We start from the raw sequence: 26,075 nt of genomic DNA, 5'->3' as shown, positions 1-26,075 counted from the left end.
TTTCTGAACCTTACTTGGTCTCAGAAGAACTGATTGTCATGTCATGATTACAAAGCTTTATCAACAATTGCTCACAGAACTAAGCATTTAATAAATTAATAAATAATAGCTAGCTCATGGGCATCAATAATAAAAGCAAATTCCACAAATCATCTGCCTCTTTTGCATAGATCGCCTGGGGTAGGTGTCCAGGAAATAACGCAAAGCAATAGAGAGTATCCTTTGTGATTAACGTCCTGTCTGGATATGCTGTACGAGCTCTTCTCATATGGATTTTTTGATAATATGCTTTCAAAATTATTGGCAGATCTACACCATTTCTCTTCTTCCCAGCTGGATAATGAAAAATGATTTATACACTTTTATTGAATTTACAATGGCTAGAGAAAGCCATGGTAATTATTACCATGTCATTTTTTGCTGGATAGCATCTGAGACAAAACATAAGCCAAAATAAATGTAATTAGCATTAAAATGACTCAACCATAAAAAAATAATCGAATGGAACCTGAAGAGTCTTATCCTTATCAACAGAAGAATCTTGTACTTGTTTGCAAACATCCATTTTAATTGCTTTTCCATCATCATTGAAATTAGAAATTCATTTTGTGTTTCTCTCATACAATGCAAATTACATTTTTGCTTTTGACATTTCAACCTACACTATCATACCTAATTAATCTGACTTTTAAAATTAGATAATAGTGGTTGAAAAAAATCACTTAGATGAGCCACCTGTCTCGTTTGAAAAGAATCACTTTCTTTTTTTTCCTAAATGTGTATTTTTCATTGTTAGTTGCCTTTCTGATTATAGACATATTTTACAATACAATTTCTCTCTTCTAAGTTTGGGCAACTGGAGGTGAAATTTAAGATACAAATTTGCACAAAATGAGACACTTTTTTTCTAAGGCATGGTCCCATTTCTGCTCTCTAGACCATGGCTCAACAGTTGTAAACAAGGTTGGCCTCCTGCAGGTTTTATATCCAAGATTTCAACCTGGTGCAGATGGAAATTGCTTAGGGGAACAAAGGTGCTTCTCTTTTAAACAAGTACAGGCATTTCCCTTACAATCAATCCTTTAAAAATGAAACTCTTCCCGTAGCATTTACACTATATTATCTATGGTAAGCAATCTAGAAAATATTAAATTCAAAATCTATTTGTAAATACCATGTGGTTTTCTACAAGGGACTTAAGCAACTGCAGACTTGGTTATATGGGTGTCTTGGAACAATTCTCAACAAATGCTAAGGGATGATTGTGTCCATTACGTACCTCTAATTTGTAACCATTACTAGCAAGTCTAAAGCACACAAAGGTAGGCAGAAAAAGTAAATAACAAGGAGAGAAGAAATTGAATTTACTTTAAGAAAATATAGCACAAAGTACCACCAATATAAGGTTATGGGATAAATAAGGTAAGAGCAGATATAGAACAGTGTTTTTCTTTCATCATTAAGATGTCTATTCATGATTGTGAGTTAAAACAGTCTGTGATCCATACAAGTCCAAAGGAATTCAATTCTTGTAACTGTTTGTAATTGCAAAATCCTCTGGGTAATTTCTGTAAGGAAGGGATGGGTTAGGTGGATTTAAAGGAAATAGCCTAACTGAGGAAGATTTCTGGAAACTTGGGATGATTCCAGAAAATTAGGACTCCTAGTTTCATCAGCAATTACCTTTAGCAAGTGCACACCCTTTTAGCTCTGCATTAGATACAATTTATAGAAATTCTAATACACTGTGTGATAATGAGCTAAGGTTTGACTAAGTTCCCACATATTTCCTTTGGTAAGAATTCAACTTCATTGTCCTTTCAGCAAACTCTTCCTAGTGTATGCAATGGTGCCATTGTTTGGAGGCTGATTATGGGATGGATCCCTGGATATGGCAGTCTCTAGATGGTCCACCCTTTTGTCTCAGATCCTAGGCTGGGGCCTAGCAAACACATAAGTGGATGCTCACAGTCAGCTATTGGATGGATCACAGGGCCCCCAAGGGAGGAGCTAGAGAAAGTATCCAAGGAGTTAAAGAGATCTGCAACCCTGTAGGTGCAACAACTTTATGAACTAACCAGTACCCCAGAGCTCTTGACTCTAGCTGCATATGTATCAAAAGATGGCCTAGTCTGCCATCACTGGAAAGAGAGGCCCATTGGACATGCAAACTTTATATGTCCCAGTACAGGGGAACGCCAGGGCCAAAATGTGGGAATGGGTGGGTAGGGGAGTAGGGGGAGGGTATGGGGGACTTTTGGGATAGCATTGGAAATGTAATTGAGGAAAATACCTAATAAAAAATATTAAAAAAAAAGAATTCAAATTCATCGCGGTAAACACTGATCTCAAATATAAGGGACACATCCTATATAGCAAGATTTATTCACTGGAATAAAGTCAGAAACAGCACTGATGTTAGTGCCTATACAGTTTGTCAGTCAGACCTGGAGGAGCATAGGAATGTTCAATTCTTGAAAGAAAATAGATTCATTAATATAAAAATCCAAAATTTACTCTGAGGAATCAGAATAAGACCTGGAGAGCCCCAAACAAAGGTTTTTTTTTTTTTTTCCTCCTCATTTTAATATCTGCCTGACTTCTTTTAAGAACCACCACTATCATTAAATAAATTTAAAATTAGAAGTACTTCTGATTTAGGAACAGAAGCTACAAACATTTATTAACAGTTCTTCATGTTATGCAGACATGACCAGTGAAAATATTTATTTATTGTCTTCACCTGATTCTCTCACCAGCTTTCCTCCTCTTGCTGACTGGCCCCCTCCTCTTGCTGACTGGCTCCCCTTTCCTTCACTGGCCCCCTTTTCTGTCATCTTGTCACAGATATTCCATTGTCTTTTCTTTCACATTCCTGCTCTCTCATTTATGATCAATCACCTCTTCACCTCTCCCAGTACCCTTTCTAATCATCCCATTTCATGGTCACTTTTCTTCTATCTGTCCTATGTCTACACACACATACATGCACACATACATGCGTGCGTGCGCGCGCACACACACACACACACACACACACACACACTATTGTAAATCTAGCTCCCAGAAGAGGAAATCATATAGATTTCTATTTCTGAGTCTGGCATGTTTTTGGTTCATTTAATAATTATTTATATTTCCACCCATATTTTCTGCAAATGCTACATTTCATTTTTGTTGCAAGAAATATCACTGTTGATGCTATGTGTTATTTATCCACCAATCTCTTAATTGACATCTAGACTGTCTCTCTTTCCTATTATGAATGGTACAGCAATAAACATATATGAAAGTGTTTATGACTAGGAGCCCTTCAAATTGAATAGTAGAACTCTTTAATTTAGTTATTCAATAACTAGTTTCTTGAAGAAATACCATCCTGATTTCCATAGTTGCTTTATCAGTTTATATTTCTACTAGCAGTGGATAAAGTTTCCCCACATCATAACCAGCATCAATTTTTGTTTCATAATTTCTGAATATTATTACTTAGGAATCTAATTTTAAAACAATAGTCCTTTCCTCCTCATATTTTATGATGTAAGCATACAAAACAAGGTTTTATCCATTTTTCAATTTTAATTCTTTTTATGATCTACCTGGGCATATCACGAAGCCCGTCTTGAATGTTAGCCCCCTCTTATTACACCTTCTGGAAATATATCATGTATAGTTTTTAAAGGAAATGAATTATTAAGCTTTAAAGAGGAAGAAAAAAATTTCCTGCCTTTATAATACACCATAACACTTCATTAAAAGAAAATTGCCTTTAATGTACTTCATAAGAATGTAATCATCTGAGTGAGAAATTAAACTGTCCAACTTATGATTCTAAACAGTGCATTCTAAATGATTAAAAATGAAGAATTCTTTTCTTCTATATTATTTTGTCAGATTTTCTATAGCTAACTTTGCACTTTTGTAGAGTCTGCTGTGTTTAAGTATGCAAACTCTGCCCTGAACTCATCAGTTCCAAAGTAAAAGACTCATCTTGAGAATATTGTCAACAATAGTGCTGTTTGTAGTTTTGTAAACTCCCTTCTATTAATACAATGTGTAAAATATAAATAATGGATGTAAACGTTAGTAATTTTGTTGTCAGAGATTGCTTCTAAATTCAAGATAGTTTAAATTAATGTTTATTTTTACTGAAAGTAATTTCATTGTAAAGTAAAATGTTGTGTATTAAAATTGAGATTATTATGGAACTTCAAATGTGATAGCAATGTTTTCGTTATGTCTCATCAAACAGAAAGAGTTTTCTTATTTTTTATTCTCATTTTTATATAGGCATATTATGTAAGTAAAAAAAAAAGACTTCAAAATTCTGTGATGAAAAAATAGAATTTATTATGGGAGGCCACCTGCATCTAACAAGAATATTATCTCAGAGATAAAATGTTTATCAAATTTACAAAATAAAAACCAACTAAATCATATATCAAATTTCTAAACTGTGAAAATTACACCAAGTTCTTGGATGAAGTGAGACTTGAGAGAAACTCACATTTCTGAGATAGATATCATGATTAACATCATTGTAACAACTGAAAAGAAAGACAGGCATAGAAGATGATTGACTTTTTCAAGCTTATATTGTATTGAGTATGTTAATAGTTTTCTCCAGATTGTCAGATAAAATCACCAGCATATTTAAACAAAATTAACTCATGTGCTTTTGGCTCCTGAGGAGGTCCATGATGTACTACTTTTAAACTGAAAGCTCTTCACAGTTGGTAGCACAACGATCTTTCAATCAGAGGTCTCAGAACAAGAGATGAGTTCTGCCCCAGATGCCTGAGCATTAATTGGGGAGAAGGAGCTGGTAGTATCAGATCTAGAGTTCTGATGCCCTAAGCAATATCAATGTACATCTAAGCCTTTTTCAGAAAGTCCCTTTCCTCATTTGTGTCTGTTTCTTTGGGAACAGCCCACACTGAGAGTGGATCTCCAGGATTATGGCTATGCACCAGTCTCTGAAATACTCTGATTGACAAACCCAAAACGTTTTTGTTTTCTGGAAATTCTTTAAGCTGAGACTATACTTGAGACCTAAATTTAAACATTCTACTCAACAAAAGCTAATAGATTACCGGGTTGTTTTCAGAGTCAGTGTGGAGAAACCCCTGTTTACTTTTGTAAACCAGGTATAAAGGGGATGAGTCTATTCAATCAACAGTGATCATTTCTAAAACAATCTTCACATACCTGAGAGAATTTGATCAGGATATCAGGCTATTGAGAAAAGTGGCTTGATAAACATGATATGGGTAGTGGAGAAAAAAAGGAAAGGAGTCTTAGAAAAAGGTGTAAAGGTCAAATACATTTCCTGAGTTTATATTGAATGGATCATAAATTGGACATTTATACTAGATCATATTTAGGATTGTTGGAAAGAAAAGCATATTCTAGGTACTATGGAGGGTATTATTGCTATATTGTACAATTATCACAATTGAAGTAGAATTAACACTTAAACTTTTTACATATGAATCAGTATTGATTTTGGCAAATGTATGTACTTTTCTTCAATGTAATTCTACCTCTTCATGCTCTTTTCTCCTTGATTCAATACTACCATAGAGTAAACCATCATCACATTAAAAAAATCATGTCTTGGAGCTGAGGAGATGCCTGTGTGAGTACAAGTGTGTGATATATAAGAATAAATACATGAATTCAAATTCCCAGCATCTGCATAAAAATGACAGCAATGGCTTCTTGTAAACCCAGTGTTGGGGGGGGGGTAGAAATACTTAGATCCTAGGACGTCCTTGACAATCAGTCTAACCCATTCACATAAAGCTACAGGTTCAATGAAATACTCTTGTACTACTTAGTTCTTTCTCACCCTGACGTAAAGACTAGTTATTTGGAGAGAAGAAAATTTAGACTGAGGAAACGTCACAATCAAATTAGTGTATAGGCATATCTGTATATATATATATTTTCTTGTTGATGGATGTGAAAGAGCAAACTGTTAAAGGTGTCAGTCCTCTACAGTTATCTACATAAGCAAGCCTCTACATAGCCTGGGAGCAAGCCATTAAACACCTTTCCTCAATAGAGTCTGCCTCTTATCCTGAGTGAGTTCTTGACATGAATTCTCTCTATGTTGAACTATGATCAAGATGTACAAAGCCAAATGAACTCTTTCCCAAGTTGCTTCTGGTCAAGCCTTTATCACAGCAACAGAAGCCAAACTAGGGCATCCTTGCCTTAGGTGAATAAGAGAAAGCATTGTAGCCATGTTACATATATATTCTCTTTAATTCTGGACCACACACATGAAACCATGCACTCTCACATACAAGTTCACACACACACACACACACACACACACACACACACACACACACACACACATACACACATACACACACACGTTTGTATGTGTCTGTGTGTGTGTGTGTGTATGTGTGTGTGTGTATATATATATATATATATATATATATATGCAACTAACTATATATATGTGTGTGTGTGTGTGTACATATATATATATGTATATATATGCAACTAACTATAACAACAGTGGTAAAATGAATGTATGTGATTATCTCTGCACACAAGCATTTAGAGACTGCTAAATTATCTGGTTTATATCTTGTAAACAGTATTTTTGTGGAATTCTGTTGTTAATGTTTAGTGTGGTGGTGGGTTTTTGTTTTTGTTTTTGGATTTTTTTTGTTTTGTTTTGTTTTCAAGTTTTGATTTGTGAGAAAGTATTGATTTCTCTGTGTAGACCTAGCTGTCCTGGAACTCATTCTATAGACCAGGCTGGCCTTGAACTTCCTGCCTCCGTCTCCCAAGTGCTAGGATTAAAGGCCACCACTGCCTGGCATGTTGTTTTCTGAAAGAGAGAAAGAACATAAGGCTGTGAGTATAGGGAGGATCTAGGAGCTATTGAAAGGAGGTGTGGGAAAAACACAATCAAATCATATTTTATGGAAATAAAAATATGTAAATATTTAACCAAGAGTGTGCCCATTCTCACCACACTTAGCTCCACTGTGTTTCTTTCCAGGCAAACCTGTGATGATAGTGACAGAGTACATGGAGAACGGCTCCCTAGACACGTTTTTAAAGGTAAGGGTTGGCCTTCGTTTAGCTACTTCTTTCCATATTTATTTTCTTCATGAATAGAAATTAAAATTGAGCAGCTATAATGGTAAAATTTTAAATAGATTCAAAAAAATTTGGCAACACCATTATATGCCACAAATAAAGGACATTTGTATGGTATGCTTTTTTTATTTTTTATTTTTCAGAAAACTTGTACAAATCTAATTATATACTCCGGAATTTTATTTAAGTATATGATTATTTTAAACTAAATGAAAGTAGAGATAAGTAGAGAAAAGAATAGGGAAAAGGAGGTTTTAAAAAAAAGAAAGAAAATGAAGAGAGGAAACAGAGAAACAAGAAAATGGAAACAGTAAATAAAAGTCATACAAATACTCAAAATTTTGAAATATTTTGATTTATTTTCTGATAGTTTCATACATGTATATGAAAGTTTTGATTTTATTCATTCCCACACTTTTTCATACCCATGTTTCACTCCCACTGATCATTTTCTTCATACCAGCATGTTCTGATTTTAATAGATTTTCATGTGTGTATGTCATATGTGTGTGTGTGTGTGTGTGTGCATGTGCGCATGTACGCGCGCGCGATTACTATATTAGTATGTATAATTGGTGTAGCTTAAATAAGCAGAAAAGTCAAGTCACTTGCTAAAGCATGTACAACTTGCCAGTGGTTACCACATTTTAAAACAAGATTCTGTTTTAGCTAAGATGCAGCTAATAATCTCAAAGAGGGAATAGGCTTTGTTGATACCCTCCCCATACTTGATTGAATATTGAATAATGCCATGTTGTTCAGATTTTGTGCATATGACCACAGCTGCAGTGAGTTAATTAATGCTGTGTACAAGTCATGACCAAAAGACAGCCTTTCATAGCACTCTTTCTCATCCCTCATCTCTTCCATTCTTTCTGCCAGTCTTTCATTATGTGCCTTGTCCTGGAGTGGGTGCTATAGATACACTCTACTCTTCTATGTCCATGGTAGTGGACATTAATAAAACATATCTAAATTTTTCACACAGATCATTGCTTGGAGATATCAAAATGGAGTCTGTAAAGCATTGTGATGCCTATAAGGATCAGCAGAATCAGAGAAGTAGTCAGCCTGAGATTATAGCTAATATAATCATGCATTCTGGGCTTCAGGAATAAACCAGTTATATGCAAGCCTCCTGGTTTTAAATATTGATATCACATCACTTTATTTGTATATAGCCTGTGTAAAGTAATGTAACATTATTATAGCTGAGTAACCTATAGTCTGGAAATTTATTATGTCAATGTAGTGGGTGTTGGTTCTTATTGGTAGAGGAGAAATCAAAAGTACATACAGTTTCAGTGTTCAAGTATTATTACTGTTATAGACTCACATGCCCTCAGAGATACTACCAAATCAAACTCACAATGTTTGACTCTTGAATAGAATATGTAATTAATGTATCATTTTCATGTGTCTTCTTAATATTGCCTTTATACGCATTTATAGATTATGGTAATTAATAATTAGGGAGTACATAGGAAATTCTTATAAAAGATAGCATGATCATAAACAATTTTTAATGAATATCCCATCATCCAACTCTGAATATTACCTATGAAACAAGGACACTGCCATTAACATGCTAGGCTAGTTTAAGGCTATTTGCTTTTTTTCTCTCTGAAGCAATTTTGCCATACATACAAATCCTTATGGGAAGTATAGTACTAAAGTTTTTGCCTTGAATATATGTTTTGATAAAGGAAATTATATCCTCAACATATTTGAACATAGTTGTATAATTCCTGTAGATTTTGGTCTCCAGCTATGTTCAGAGCATAATTACACATTTATTTTTTTTTACTTTTATTATTTGATGGTTTTCTATATGTATATAATGAATTTGAGTCTTTTACCTATTCTATTACACTATTTTCTCCTCTTTTTTCTCCAACTAAAACCCTTTTTCTGAAATGCCTCTATTTGCAGTCTGTCTGTCTGTCTGTCTGTCTGTCTGTCTGTCTCTCTCTCTCTCTCTCTCTCTCTCTCTGTGTGTGTGTGTGTGTGTGTGTTCTGAATGAAGTTTTGAAGGGCTTTCAAAGTTTTTGCTTCATTAGACCAGATCACCATAATCAGTTAAGTTTGTGGTTTCTAATATTTTTCATTTTCCTTGAGTATAAATCACATTTGCATCTTGAAATGTGTTAACATTAATTTGAAGGTTGAAAGACAGCTTTTTTCCAAATTTTCCTTCTGTGAATTGTACTGCTAACCTAACGTTATACTGTTTTTTTGCAGAAAAACGATGGGCAGTTCACTGTGATTCAGCTTGTTGGCATGCTGAGAGGCATCGCTGCAGGAATGAAGTACCTTTCTGACATGGGCTACGTGCATAGGGACCTTGCTGCTAGAAACATCTTAATCAACAGTAACCTTGTGTGCAAGGTGTCTGACTTTGGACTTTCCAGGGTACTGGAAGATGATCCTGAGGCAGCCTACACCACAAGGGTAAGATCTAACAGAATGCATTTCTCACACACTACACTAGAGTCATTTAATTTTTAAAGATGTTAAAAGAAGTAGCAAAAAGGCATTCCTCCAAAAAGGCCCAGAGCAGACAGAGAAAACATGAGAGAAAAGAGAGACTAGAAAATCCAATTCTACAGTCTTTTAGTACAAGCAAATTCAAATATTAAACTTATAAATGAAAATATTTACTGTCCAAATCTCAGTTATTTAATTTTTCTAAGATTATTATTATGGCTAACATAATATTATTATGTCAACATGACTCAAGCTAGTGTAACTGGAGAGGAGGGAGCCTCAAATAAGAAAATGCCTCCATAAGATTGGGCTGTAAGCAAATCTGTGGGGCTTCTTTTTTTTTTAGTAGTAATTCTTGGGGAAGGGCCCAGCCCATTATATGTGGTGTCATCTCTGGAATGATGATTCTGGATTCTATAAAAAGCAAGGTGAGTAGCCACAGGAAACAAGTCAGTAAGCAGAACTCCTCTATGTCCTCTGCATCAGCTCCTGCCTTCAGGATCCTGCCCAGTTTGAGTACCTGTTCTGACATCAATTGATTAACAGTGATGTGTAAGCATAAACCAAATATACCATTCTCTTCCCAAGTTACTTTGGTGTTTTATTGCAGCAAAAAATTCCTACTGGGGACAGAGGCAAATAACGATAATTCTAACAGAAATTGTAAATTCAAAAAGATGCAGTGTGTGTGTGTGTGTGTGTGTGTGTGTGTGTGTGTGAGAGAGAGAGAGAGAGAGAGAGAGAGAGAGAGTGTTATAAATTATTTAAAATAAAGTGCAAGTTAAATACAGAATTTCTTATATGATATATATATATATATGTACATATATATACACACATATATATTTACTTGATAAATTTATGAAGAAATGGTATGGGTATATGCACATATAAACATATATAGATAGTACTACTGGAAATTTTAAAATATCTCTACTATGGTGTCTTCAACTGTGACATAATTTTAAAAGTATTTTATTCTTCATCTTGAGTTTATGTTGTTGGAAAGACAACTTTCATCTCTTTTAAAATTTTGAATTTCTGAAGCTATTGAAATGTCTCCTTGCTTGATTTACAACATACAATAACTATTAAGCCTACATCTATGGTGTATTGGTAACTACTCACAGCATAATAGCTATAATAAATATACAGCTTATACCAAACAAATTTTTCCCCTAAATAATGTTACAAAAATTAGGCGAGGAAATCCCTGACTATTTTTATAAAAAGAATTTGTGGACAGACTATTTGCTTTACATTTTCAAGTTGAACCTTTTATTGTGTGTTTAAGAAATCCAAATAAATTCAATTTTATCACCTTGGATATCCTCAACATCTGAGCATTTTATATCCTTACATTACACAGGTGGACTAACTTTGTTTCAATAAAGAATGATAGATTCATCATTGCTAATTCTTAATATATAATCTGTGCATTATGTATCTCCTTATAAAATTATACTGTAAAAATTGGTGTCCAATAAGAAGATCTTTAATAGATTATACAGTGAGCTTGTTTCATTTTGCCAACTTTGACTTGTGGCACATGGATTTTTGAGGATTTGTAACATGAGGAAAAAGCAAGAGTAATTTGTTTAAGCAAACAAAGACTTCCAAAGGTCATTTCATTTAATCAATGAATTAATTGATGAGAAGTTTCGTCTCTTCTACACCTATTACTACCATTATTTTCATTAAATGAAAACTCAATTAAGAACTCTCCTGTGTTTAGAGTTGCACTTAATAACGTTGGCCCGTGCAAGATTGAGGTTATGGAAAGTCTATTGCTGTTTTGATGGGTGGGTGTCTTAGTTAAATTAAAAGTAGATTTTCCCACTGTGTTATGTATCAGCACTTGAAGTATAACCAGAGACCCTGATACATTCAAGGTTTCCTTCTACAAATGTAGTGTGGCAGCAGTTCTAGAGAATACACGTAGTGAGAAAGAGTCAGGTTTGTGACTCTCAAAAGTTAGTGATACACACATATTGTTCCAACGAAAAGAGGAACTATTTAGGGATGAAGTTCAGCATGATCAATAAACTAAAACATGAAAGAGATAATTTAATCATAACATGCAAAATGTAATGATTTTCTACCACTCCTAACTCTCAGTATACTGAGGCACGAAGATGGCTGGGAGCCATAAGTTCAAGGCCAGACTAGGCTACAAAGCAAGATTCTATTTCAAAAAAAAAGGAAATACAAATTTAGTCAGCAACTGGAAGTGATGGCAGCTCTTAAGAGCACATAATTCCCTAGTAAACAACATATGTTAAACATGAGTTAGGTTCCTAGCATGCACATCGAGCAACTTATACCACCTGGTACTCAAGCACTGTCAGATCTAGGACCCTCTACAGTACCTTCATTCATAGGTATCCCCCGATACACATATACATATACATAATTAAAAATTTAAAAAAACATAAAAAAATTAAAAGTTAAATAAAAAACAGACAAATGAAATGAAACAAATTAAAATAAGCATGTCATGTATGTTTGTGTGATGCACTGTCTCATATATACTTACTAGTCAAAACAATCGCCAAAAAATATTCCAGACGTGTGTGTGTGTGTGTGTACAAACATATTAAGTCTAAGTTTTATTTCTTCCAAAATGTCAATCATGACTTTAAACTTGTTTCTCAAAAATCTTGAAAGGTTTGGTTTTGTAATGGAATTTCTCTCAATGTGTCTCAGCAAGTAGACAGAAAAATGACTTTAAAATGTGATTTTTTTTTCTGAATACCCTTAGCTCAATACTCTTTTGATTAGTCCGATTAAACAGTAGCATTTCTTAGGTTCAACATTCCAACTGTACAAAAACAAAAGTATGCCATTAAGTTAAGAGGAGAAAAAAAGTCAAGTCTTACAGAAATAAAACAATGACGAGGGATGGATATCTTTCAGTGTTTGGTATGGAGAATTTCCCTGCTTGTCTTACAAACTGCAAAATATCTCAGGGTTTATTTAATAACTGAGATATTCCACTTATAATTCTGCAGTTTAATAAAAGCCATGCAGAATCCTGTACTTTTATTCAGGGTCCTTTACTTTGCCAGTCTCAGCATCTGCCTCATTGATGTGCTTGAGTGCCCCCGCCCCGACTCAGCGCTGCCATCCTGAGCACTATAATTGAGATGTAGATCCTGTATGCCTTCCAAGCGTCAAACAGAATTTACAGCAGAAACCTTCCCGACAGCCAATTAGTTGTTAGTCTACACGTGCTCATGGGATGGGAGATGGGAAAAGAGACTGCCTGCTGTCAAACAGATTCACTTAAAAATGTTACATCTCTTTCTAGATCTTCTCAAAGAAGCCGCAATATCACCGAATACCCTTGATGTATGCAAGAATAGAAATATATATGTATTAATATTGATGTATATATATATGTGTGTGTAATAACTATATGTATATTTACATTGATATGCATATATGTGTGTGTGTTTTAATTTTAGGGAGGCAAAATTCCAATCAGATGGACTGCCCCGGAGGCAATAGCTTTTCGAAAGTTCACCTCTGCCAGTGATGTCTGGAGCTATGGCATTGTAATGTGGGAAGTTGTATCTTATGGAGAGAGACCCTACTGGGAGATGACCAATCAGGATGTAAGTAAAGAGATACTCTTTCTTCTTCAAGTTGTAACTCTTATAGTATTTTAATTGTGGAACTGATAGCTACTTGAAAAATATAAAATACACTGTTTACCACGTGATGCATTTCTTGCCATGGAAATATTTTTTATGCAAGAGCTAAAATTGAGTTGAGGTAAAAGAAAGTAAATTACAGTTAGAAAAAACAAAACAAACCAACCTCAAATCCCCTGCCAAGGTTTAGCAGTATTGTAGTGTTGCTCCACTGAGTTCATGCCAGTATCATTTCTAAAGATGATGAAGGAGCAGCAAACCATCTACCAATGAATGCTGGATGGCTAATGTTTGAAATATAAGATGAGTTATATTGTGTTTTTAATAGGCAGAAATGCAAATATCCTTCTTACACTAAAAATACAAAGTTTAGAAGTATATAAGGCTGACATGAAAGACACTGTTAAAGAGTTAGAGTCTGCTTTGATCATTTTCCATCACTAATATTCAATTCATCCTTTTGAATTCTGGATCATATTGAAATTTGATATTTTTCTTTCTGTTAATAATTATAAAAGCTTATATCTTGTATTGATGCCTTAGAGCAATGATTCTCAACCTATGAGTCACAACCCCTTTGGGGGCCAAATGACTCTTTCACAAGCTCCCATATCGGATTTATTGTATATCAAATATTTCCATTATGATGCATGAGAGTAGAAAAATTTCACTTATAAAGTAGCAGTGACAGTATTTCCTGGTTGGGGGAGTCATCAAATCACGTGTACCTATAGTAAAGGATCACATCATTTGGGAGGTTAAGAACAACTGCTTTATAGTGTTTTATTAACCATTTGTCAACTAATAGTTCATTATTTCTTTGTGAATCATGTATATTAAACAATCTTAACAGCATCCTTATTGGAAACATTGTTTTTATTCTCCAATTATTTTTTGTATCGTAACCCTATAGTATCTCCTTTCCTGTGTGTACTGTCACGGGTTCCTAGGCAGATACTACCAGTTTGCAGTTCTTTTTTTTTTTTTTTTTTTTTTCCAACAACAATCCCAGACAAGCAATTAACACTGATCAAACGTCACTGATGTTTGAAGTCCAGCCAAAACTACATCTCAGGTTCATTTCAAGCTACTTGCCCCAACTGTGGGCCATGGCAACCCAAGTTTTGCAAATAGTTGTTCCTTTTCATTTATATAAATCTGTACGTGGATTAATCAGGATTTGTCTAAGAAGAGAAGCAGAAAACTTGAGACATATTTGATTTTTTTATGTCATCTATTTTTTAAAAATTTTTTTAGGTATTTTCCTCATTTACATTTCCAATGCTATCCCAAAAGTTCCCCATACCCTCCCCCCCAACTCCCCTAGCCACCCACTCCCACTTCTTGGCCCTGGCATTCCCCCGTACTGAGGCATATAAAGTTTGCATGACCAATGGGCCTCTCTTTCCACTGATGGCCAGCTAGGCCATCTTCTGATACATATGCAGCTAGAGACACGAGCTCTGGGGGGTACTGGTTAGTTCATCTTATTGTTCCACCTATAGGGTTGCAGGTCCCTTTAGCTCCTTGGCTACTTTCTCTAGCTCCTGCATTGGGGGCCCTGTGATTTTTTTTTAATGATAAGTTGTTAGCAGCTGTTATGGGAAAACACTTGGATATCAATTCACATTAATACTTGTAATTTAAGGTAATGTGTCTGTTCTCTACACAGGCACTTGTAAGAGTTTTCTGGAAAGCCAGAGAGGACAATGGAGTCTAACTCACTTCTTTTTTCTTTTGTGTTTAAGATTTGTTTATTTTTATTTATATGGGTACACAACAGCTTTCTTCAGACACACACTAGGAGAGTGTTTCAGATCCCATTACAGATGGTTTCTGAGTCACCATGTGGTTGCTGGGAATTGAACTCAGGACCTCTGGCAGAGCAGTTAGTGCAGTTAACCACTGAGCCATCTCTCCAGCCCTCTAGCTCACTTCTTAAAGCTACTATCTCTTGCTGCTCATTTTCCTCCTCATAAACCCTTGCTTCACCATGCCTACAGTTCTTGCTGCAGGCATTCTATTGCTCCAAAGTTGGAATGATTAACCCAAGCTGTGATGCCACGTCTATATTCTTCAATTTTCCTTTAGTGCATAGCCAGAGAAACACCTCAGCTTTCCTTAGATTTACATCTTAGCATTTTTCTCCCATATCATCAGCATATGATGAGTTCTATCACCTCTCTGGAGTCAGCTACACCTATTATAGTTTATTTTGTAACTTGGCTTGAGAAAATGAGTACTGACGTATACTTCTCTGCAACTAGTGGGGAAGTCTCTATTGTCTTCAAACTTGAACTTTATGCAGCCTCATAGGAGGAACAACAATATGAACTAACCAGTACCCCCAGAGCTCCCTGGAACTAAACCACCAACCAAAGAAACACACATGGTGGGTGTTATGGTTCCAGCTGCATATGTAGCACAGGATGGCCTAGTCAGTTATTAATGGGAAAAGAGCCCCTTGGTCCTGTGAAGGTTCTATGCCCTAGTATAGGGGAATGCCAGTGCCAGGAAATGGGAGTGGGTGGGTTGGTGAACAGGGGCAGTGGGGAGTGGATAGGGGGTTTTCAGAAGGGAAAGGGGATAACATTTGAAATGTAAGTAAAGAAATATCTAATAAAAATCTTGGGCTTTAAGGAATGGAACTACATCAAAAATGTCATGTGATTCCTGTGATATGTATTTGTCTATAAATGAAATTTATATAAATAAATACTTTGAAATTATAATTGTATATGTATACTTAACAAATTTCAGAGATGTTATTATTATTTCTCCTTTATAATGGAAAGCTGGGGCCTAGAGAAGCTCAGAGATTTTCTTAATGTCACAAAATAAAGTTTACAGTAGACATATCAATCTTTTTTCATACTTTTTAAAATCTATGATTTACCACAATTGCTCTGATTTATAGCAACTGAATTATTATGTACTTCTTCTCTTTGTGTGTGTGAGATATTCATTTCAATAAGTAGTCATGAATCTAGATTGAAGATGGCTAGACCAAGACTTGTTTTCTACAGTTTTTTTTCATGTAAATACCAGATTCTTATATCATCTTTGCACCCATTGTAAGTTTTGCTTTTAATTTGTGCCAAGGCTCATTTTTTTTTCTGTGCTGTCACAAAGCCCTCAAATGACATCTGTACAATGTTTAGATTCTATATCATGCTATAGAAATATGATTCCCTTTTTTGCCAGCCTTCAGTGTTAGTTTCTACCATACCTGAGATATTTTGAGTTCTGAGTTAGTCTTTCTTAATTGTAATGACTCCTTCAGTCCATACATATCAGATTTTGGCATTATATAAGTTAGAGTTAAAATTATAATAGGTGAAGTCATAGATTAAACTATGACTCTAATTGTAGGTGAATTTTTCTGTGTGCTTCTATGTATATTTTCTAAGATTGCCCATACTCCAGAGACAAGAAGTCTATACTGGTATAAGTCTTACTTTTCTCCACAAGTCTCTCACTTTCCAGTTAGAGACTTAGTAGGCTACCCAGAGCCTTTCTAATTTGTTGAGTTGTCTAAGTTTTGATCAATGTGACCCAAGCTAGAGTCATCTGAGGGGCAGGGAACAATTTAAAAAGAAATGTCCTGGTAAGACTGGCCTTCAGTCAGCATTGAGGAATATTTTTTAATTGATATTTGATGTGGGAGGACCCGGCCTATTGTAGCAGCCCTAGGTAAGTAGTCCTGGAATGTAAAGAAAGCAAGCTAAAGGTTATGTGAGAAGTAAACCAGTACACAACATTCCTCCAAGGCCACTGCTTCAGTCCCTACCTCCAGGCTCCTGCCTTGATTTCCTGCCCTTACTTCCCTCAGGAATGGATTACAGACCTTAAGCTGAAATAGTTCCTTTCCCCACAAAGAATCTTTGGTCAGTCTTTGTTTTCATGCCAATAGAAACCAATGACATTATCAAATACCCTAAGTCTAAGAACAAACTTCAATGCACATTAACTGGCAACCTCTGTGCTAAAAGCCACTGGTCAACTCAGCAATTTGACAGATAAATCCATAATAGTGCTTTAGTTGGTGGACTATAGAGTTGTATGGAAAAAGACGCAAGGGACCGGAAGTTGAAGAATTTACAAACTATCTATTCATCATTCTTCCCATTGTGAACTATGTCTACCTGTATGTCATATAGTAAATCTCCACCATTATATATATTTTTTGTTGTTTTGTAATTTTTTTGTGGTTAATAGCTTATTCAGTACTGTAGCATCACTTAATGTTTCTGTCACTGCCTCTATCTTTGTTATCTTTATCATTAGTTCTTATTCAATGTTAGTTTATGTTCCCAATTTCAGTCACTTCAGGTTCTTTTTTGGTATAATTTTCTAAAGAATAGTTCAAGAATATAATAGAAGGAAACGCCCATGCTGTATCTTCAAGTATAATATAAGAAGGAAAACCTGAAGTTCAGTATTGGCCAGATCTTCCCCACTATATGTAACTTAAAAAATGATCATCTAGTCACAAATCTCTCTAAAAAGTTCCCCTTGGTACAATGTAGGGTATTATTTGTTTAGTTTTTAGTCATCAGTGACATTTCATTTATGGATACTGTACTAAGTGTGTTGTGCTTCAATTTTGCACAAATAACAACAAAGCAGACACACTGAACTCAATAAACACTGGCTTTCATTGACAGGGAGAGAGAGAGAAAGAAAGAGAGACAGACAGACAGAGTGACAGATGGGAAATAAATCACATAAAAATAAACAACCTCAGAGATAATTCTACAATTTTAGAACTTAGATCATAAGATCATATAATCTCTACATTCTTGATATTATCTATCATATAATAGTTACGTTCCTGATATGATCTGACTCCAAAAGAGGGCCTTTGTTTCAATAAAGTATAATCTTATAAATTCATAGAACATACTCTAAATCTCACAGAACCTCCCTCTGTGATAGGAAAACAGAATTCAATAATCTTCCTTTGATTCAGGATTGCTTATGGCATCACAGAGCAAAAGGAGTCACAGTGAAAATGCACATGAATGAGTGAGTTGATTTTCAAAATCATGAGAACATGACTTCTGAAGTACTGATAGTATCCTATAGTTAGTGGAATCTAATTTGTTATTAGAAAAAAATTTAAATATCAACATTTACCATAACACAAAATAAAAAATTAATATTTCATGATGTAATACTTTTATATTTAAACATATTGACATTCTCTGGATGTATTCCTGAATATACGAGTAGTTATATTCTATTAAACAGATATATTCAAAATTCTGTCAGTAATTATACTAATCTGTATTTCATTCACTTCTCTGATTTACTTTTTCTTTCCTTAGGCAGTTTATTTTCCATACATTTTCTTTTTAATTCTGCAAGTGCTAATCCAATAGATTTATTAGTGCTTTTGATGTCTATAATGTACATAAAAGGTCACAAGAATATTGAGCTTTAAAATGCATCAATCTACTTTTGTAATGGGTGTACATCTCCTACCAATCCTATACAGTTTTCAATGTCTGATATTGATATTTTATGTAAATATGTATATAAATGGTGCTGTAAATCACAATGAATAACTGGTTGTCTTAGTGCATTCTAATTATAGTAACAATATTTAATACAAGATGGCATATAACTAAATTACTTTTCTACTACTACTAAAATACACCACAACCAAGGCAACTTACAGGAGAAATAATTTAATTGGGCTTCTACTTACAGAGGGTTAGGTCTTCATCAATCCTGGGCAGCATGGCAACAAGCACCAAATAATTTGGCTGGAGGGGCAGCTGAAAGCTTACATCTCAATCTACAAATAAAAATTAAACAAGAACCCCCCCCCCAGTAATATAGCCCCCTTTAAAATTCAAATTCAACCAAAAACAGAGAAAGAGAGAGAGAAACCAAATTACTTTCTTCCAAAATACAATGGCATGGAACATAAGTTAACATCCAAGAGGAAAGAATGGGAGATGGGGGGGGGGCAGGAGGGGGGAGAGGTCATAGGGAATAGACCAAAACCTAACAGGACAAACTCCAAATACTGTAGCTGCCTATCCAATGTGTAATCATTTCAGTGGCTATAGCTTGAAAACCTTTCTGTGACATAAATCTCTGGCTACTACCACTCTCTGTGTTCTGATTTATTCATCTGATATCTACTGGCGCTGTCATGTCTAACATCTTGGAGTCTTCAATTAGATTTTGGCTTCATGTTTGCAGGGTTATGCAATGACCTCTAAGGTCTTTAGCCCTCTCAGAACTTTCATGTTGGGACAAACTTGGTATACGTTGCCTGGACCAACAGTTCTCTGAGTAGCAAGATTCTTTTACCTGTGTATCTTTCATGGCTCAAAACCAGAACTACATGGACAAATGCAATGTTTGGTTACAAATTGGTGGTGTATCCTGGTCCCTTGAATCATACTTATGGTTGCTTTGACTTGTATTCTTTTATTAATTTATTATTTGATTTATTTACATCCCAAATACTGCCCCCCATTCTGGTCCACCTTCCCATAGGTGCCCCCCAATCCCCTCTCCTTTTCATCTCCCTACCTCCCTGGCATCCCTCTTCCCTGAGGCATCTCTAAACCATTAGAAGGATTAGAAGCATCTTCTCCCACTGAGGTCCGATAAGGCAGTCTTCTGTTAGATGTGTCCTGGGGGCGTTGGACAAGCCCGAATTTGCTCTTTGGTTGGTGACTTAGTCTCTTGGAGATCTCAGGGATCCAGGTCAGTTGATATTGTTGTTCTTCCTATGGGATTTACACTCCCTTCCTTCAGCTACTTCAGTCTTTCCCTTACCTCTTCCATATGGACCCAGACCTCAGTTTAAAAGTTGGCTGTAAGTATCTGCATGTGTTTCAGTCAGCTTCTGAGATATGTGCATTTTAGGAGCAAGAAATTCCTTTTGCCACTTTGGTTTCACTGGTTGTAAGCTTAGTTCTGCAGGATTTTGCCCTGATGGAACCTTCCCATATTTTCCAATTTAAATCTTAATGCCCTAATCTCTTTCATCACATGCTTTGAGTTTAATAGTAAACATCCTGGTGCTCATTTTCCTTTCAAACTGTACATTTTGTTTTTGTTTCTGTTTTTGTGTCTGTTTTTGTTTTTGTTTTGCCCTACTTCTTCATGTTCATTGTAGACCTGCATTAGCATAACTAATGTTGTCTTTCACATGACAAAGTCAATGTTTGGCTCTCAGGAAATGCACTTCAAAGAAATTAGTCCATTACTTTAAATTTAGACTTGCTCTCAGGCATGTTCCAAGGAAGAGGGCAGAAACTACCCAGATTATTTGCGAATAGATCACAAGAATGGTCTCCAGCCTATTATTAATTTGCTCCCCACCCCATACTCCTAGATTAGGCCTCCATGTTCCACAAATTTCTAAGCACTAATGTCTTTCAAAATTCAATCAGGGAGTCACACTTTTCTCCACTTACAACAATCAAACATTTTTCTTGTCCAAAAGTCCCTGATCTTCCACATTCCTTCAGGAACATTATGATTGGGCTTGACATAAAAATAACCACTTTCTGGTAGAAACTTCTGTATTAATGAGTTTTCAGTTGCTCTGATAAATCACCAAGGCCAAAGCCACTTTGAATTGAATTGCACTTAGGGTTCCAGAGGGTTAGAGTTTATGATGAGGTCAAACTAAAGCACAATGGCTATTTATTGACAGAAGTAACAACTGAAAACTCGCATATTGATCCACAAACCAGAGGCAAATATCACACTGGAAATGGCATGAGACTTTTGAAACTTCAAAGTCTGACCACAGTGACACACCTCTACCAAAGTTAAATTCTACATCTTTCTTAGCAGTTCCTCCAACTGGGAAAGGAACACCAAATGTCAGCCTAGAATGCCATTATCATTGAAAGCACCGCAGCATATAAAGAAATTATGTTTATTGACTTGTTCAAGATTCTGAAGGATGAGTAGTCCAAACAGCATGTAGCCAGGTCATCTGGGATACAAACTCCTGGAAGCCTCAAAGCATAATTGAGAAACAAGGAAGAAAAAATATATAACTCAGCATAATTAGAATGATAATTAAGCTCTACCAGGAATGATACACTGTGACATAATTTTCTTCCTCTAGATTTTACCTCCTCTTGAGTCGCCTATTAACCTAGTGAACGATGATAGAGCTTTCATCACATGAATCTCTAGGATAAAAATCACATAGAATAAAAACAAACAAACAAACAAACAAACAACAAAACCTAAAAACAAAAACAAAAAAACCCAAAAAACATTGTCCATATATTAAAGTCAAAGAATTGGTTTAATTTATCCATTTGACAATTATATATAAAGACTAGATGCTCAGTTGAAATAAAACTTTAAATTTTTCATATTATTTTGAGAATTTACTCATCAGTACTGTGTGAGCATCATCTGGGGCCATCTTTTTTTGCCCTCTATCTCCTCCTGTGTACCCACATAGTCACTGGCAAATCCATGACATTTTCTATAAATACTACAGTTTTGCATATATGCTAAAGAACAAACAGAGTCCATTGAAAACATCTAGAGAATAGCATGCTGCAAAGTATTAAGTTTTAAGTAAATTCTACTAAGTTAATACTATTTAATGAATTAAGCTACTGTCTTTAGACCTCTAAGGTGACCATAGAGCATTAAAAAAAAACTAATACCACTTCATAAAACAGTTAAAGACAAGTACGTAAATAAGTGAAGTTTCATCAGGTCAAATGGTACTGCGAATGCATCGTGGTCATGTTTGGAATTTTATTTCCATTTCCTAAATTTTAATTGAGAGTTATTTTTTAATCTATTGTTTTTATTTTCCAAGATGCCTGTGCTTTAATGCATCACCTATATAAAAATAATGTCTTGAATAGTTTGCCTTTTGTTGATTACCTGAAAGTGTATTTTTAATACGTTTTTGAGAATGTATTCCTTAGTTACATTTGGAGAAATTTTTATAAATGAATTAAAGAGACCTTAGTAATACAAACACATATTATTTGCAGTTAAACATTTTGATGTCAGCACCAATATTATCCATGTTTTTAAAATCCCCACAAAGAGATTGATGCTCATACATGTGTCTAAAATAAATATTCGTAATGCCTTTGCCAGTAGAAACTGATTTCAAATTCCTGACAGAAATCCAAAGATGATAATAAACAGTCAGACCTTGACATTATTAAATGATACATGAGGCAGTTATGCTAATTTAGCCTTTGACTTATCCATCATTTACCATCCAAAAGTCTCTTTTGAAATAAAATTGCCATTCCTGTACTGTGAAAATATGACTGCATATACTTAAAAAAATACATTCAGAGACATTGCAAAAAATCCATAATCATTATTTGATTATAAAATGTAAAAGTGAATAAAATATGGACTGTTTATGGCAATGGGTTTTATTTATTTATTTTTAAATTTCATAAATTTTTAAAAATATTTTATTAGTTATTTTCCTCATTTACATTTCCAATGCTATCCCAAAAGTCCCCCATACCCTCCCCCCACTCCCCTACCCACCCACTCCCACTTTTTGGCCCTGGCGTTCCCCTGTACTGGGGCATATAAAGTTTGCAAGTCTAATGGGTCTCTCTTTCCATTGATGGCAATGGGTTTTATAAAGTAACCGCCACAAAGGTTACAAGTAAAACTCACCAGTATTTTGTTTTTTGTCTTATTTTTGTTTTTGATTTTGATCTTTGAGACAGGTTCTGTCTACATTGTGCTGGCTGACTGACAAGTCAGTATGTAGACCAGGCTGGCCTCGAACTCACAGAAATCATCTGCCCCTCCTCCCTAGTGCTGGGGTTAAAGGAGTGTGCCACTACTCCAGGCTGCCAGACTGGCCATTTAGCTTTGCAACATGTTCAAAAGCCCTACCCCCCACCCCCTTTTTAAAAAATGTTTTACAACAAATAAAAGTAGTTGTGCCTTATAAGATAGTAATTTTGGTCAGTAAAACAAAAGTAAGAACAAAATCAGAAATTAGACAAAGGTTTTTTTCAGACTCTTCTGTGTTGCCTTGTTGATGGTATGGACCTGGTTCTCTTTTTACTTTGCACAGGTGATCAAGGCAGTGGAAGAAGGCTACCGCCTGCCAAGCCCCATGGATTGCCCTGCTGCTCTCTATCAATTAATGCTGGATTGCTGGCAGAAAGATCGAAACAGCAGGCCCAAGTTTGATGAAATCGTCAACATGCTGGACAAACTGATACGGAACCCAAGTAGTCTGAAGACACTGGTGAATGCGTCGAGCAGGTACCAGGCCAGACTTGAATAATTTTCATTAGTATATCTAATCAGGTTGATGTCATATATATTTTATCAATTTAGTCAGTTATGTATTAATGTGTGAATCTGTATGGCATTAGTTTATTTAACTCTAGTCTTCCATAATGTTTCCCCCTTGAAAGAAACAGAAGAATGAGCAATTATACCTAGAAGGACCTTTGCCTAACCTAGTTGTGTAATGTGTCATTGTCATGAAAAGAAATGCAGAGCTCTACTGAAATAGCATTAGAAAACAGGATTCAAATGTGTTTGGAGCATATATACAGGTAAAAAAATGAGATTATAAGAGGCCAAGAAAGCACTGGTGCATTTTAATACAATGTACAACTGTGATTACCCATGAACTCTTTAGAATATATTTCACCAATGGTCATTTACATATAATTACACCATACCATTCAATTTATGAACATTGATGACAGTGAGGACTCTTTTGACTTTATCTGCTTGCACAGAGATATTTGGTTCATCATTTAGTATTCAGTTGGAAGATTTAAAACTGATAAATGAATAATCTTGTTGAAATATGTGTTAAGCCAATAACCATAGTTTCCACTTTTCTGAACTGCAATAGGAATACATTTAAATGATATTGAGTATTTGGAAAATATATTTTTCTCTTTATCAGAAAAATATTGAAGTGTTCCCTCTAACTAGATTATTACTTTCAGTGTATTTAATGTCATTGTATGTCTTTTATAACAAAGGAAATCATGCTAGTAGCTGAATTGGATGCCTAGTAAAGTAAACTGAGTAAAATTTCTTGCTTACAATGAAGTTGCATGAATTCTATGGTCTTTATGTAACACTTGTTTACTGGGCAGAAATTCGTTTTAACAGAAGTCAGAAATGAACCTTCAAAATCTGTTGATGTCCTTTGAACTTTCTAAGGTAACAGCTGAAGCCTATAACTTCTTTAAAATTATTCCATATGTCACATCCTAAATAACTACTTTAAATTTCCCTTTAGTCAATATGAAGCCTTTCTCTTATTTATATCTTTGAATGATGATGAGGTGATTGTCACAAATAAATATAAGGAAAGATGATGAGGGAAAAGCACTTAATGTTCTAAATCATATTGATTTTTCATAATCACCATTTTTACATTCTTGCATCTGGTATATAGTATTTTCTTATATATGGTTTATGGTTTATAGAATATAGCATCTTATTATGCTTGTGCATATCTTTCAGACTATGTGACTTAGTCCCAATACTTGACCACTAATTCTGCAGGGTTTAAGTTCCTGGCGCATTAACCACTCTCAATCATGTCACAAGATTTGATGACCCCAGCAACAAAATGAATAATATTTGAATAGCTCAAAATTTGTATATTTCATGATCCTGTTTTCCAAACTCTATTAGACTTTCATCATGGGAGTGTTCCTTAGAATTGAATATTTTCAAAAATGTGATGTTTCATTAATTTATTTTTCAAAGACTCTTTACCTGATTATTTATTTTTATCTTTAAAACTTTTATAATATTTTGCCTAATGGTCAGAGATCAATATACTACATCATTCAACAATTATTCACCTCTCTAGACTGTGTCCTGCTGGGACCTAAGAGGTGAGAAACAGGTTTAGCCATCAGATCTAGATATCCATCCAGGGAGCTGTCACAGGGAGGATGAAAGATCTAAAAGTAAATCATTGTAAAAACTTGTATTTGTTTCTGCACTGGAGAATGAAAGCAGAATTCTAGAAAATCTGGAGGCTCCAGAATTTGTGCAGGAGAGTCATGAAGATGCCATTTATTTTAATTTATATTTTTAAACTTAACATATAATTGCATAATTTTCTTCTTTCCCTTTCCTCTTTCCATCTCCTCCATTGCTCCTCCTTCCCCTTGCTGTCTCTCAAATTCTCCAAACTCATGGTTTCATTTTCTTTAATTGCACACACACACACACACACTTTACTAAATATATATAAACAGTATTACTTATATGCATAGGATTGGATAACCAATTCTTCGGTTATTCCATGAAAAACAAAACAAACAAACAAACAAACAAATAAAAACCTATTTCCCCTACTCTTGGTATCTCTTCTTTGCCTATAGTTATTTTACTAGGGTTGAGGTCCTGTAAGAATGTTTTCTCTTCCTATGTAAATATGACACTAGTATCATACTTGTCCAGGTCTTATTTCACCCATTATGTTGTTGGAGTTCATGGATATAATAGCTTCCCTGACATTTCTAGGAGATACAGTGTCACAGCAGACTTCTTCATGCTCTGGTTCTTAAAATAAGTCCACCCCCTCGTCTGTAGAGTCCCTGGAGCTTTAGGTACAGGAGTTGTGTTGTAGATGTGTGATTTGGAGTCAGGCACCGTATGATAACTTGTTCTCTGCATGTTGATCAGTTGTGGTCTTCTGTAGTGGTCTCTGTTGCAAAGAAGTTTCTTAGATGAAGGAAGAGATCTACACTTATCTGTGGGTATGACTTTAGATATTTAGCATGCACTTACAACTTATGTTGGTCTAGTTAAGAA

The 26,075-nt window shown here is 35.0% G+C and overlaps 1 protein-coding gene across 6 annotated transcripts in view; it reads left to right on the top strand.

Moving 5' to 3' along the window:
• Window positions 1-26,075, top strand: part of Epha5 (EPH receptor A5) — a 367,297-nt gene that overhangs the window by 327,905 nt on the left and 13,317 nt on the right. For all 6 annotated transcript variants that reach the window (XM_085836803.1, XM_021161798.3, XM_085836802.1 and 3 more), the window contains 4 exons: window positions 7,028-7,089; window positions 9,370-9,579; window positions 13,083-13,232; window positions 23,344-23,537. In XM_085836803.1, coding sequence (XP_085692929.1) covers window positions 7,028-7,089; window positions 9,370-9,579; window positions 13,083-13,232; window positions 23,344-23,537 — 616 coding nt within the window. The remainder of the gene's footprint in view (window positions 1-7,027; window positions 7,090-9,369; window positions 9,580-13,082; window positions 13,233-23,343; window positions 23,538-26,075) is intronic.

Source organism: Mus caroli, unplaced genomic scaffold, assembly GCF_978045245.1.
Source record: "Mus caroli unplaced genomic scaffold, Mus_caroli_1 scaffold_4, whole genome shotgun sequence".
Taxonomy (NCBI): domain Eukaryota; kingdom Metazoa; phylum Chordata; class Mammalia; order Rodentia; family Muridae; genus Mus; species Mus caroli.
This window is presented reverse-complemented; position numbering and strand designations above follow the sequence as displayed.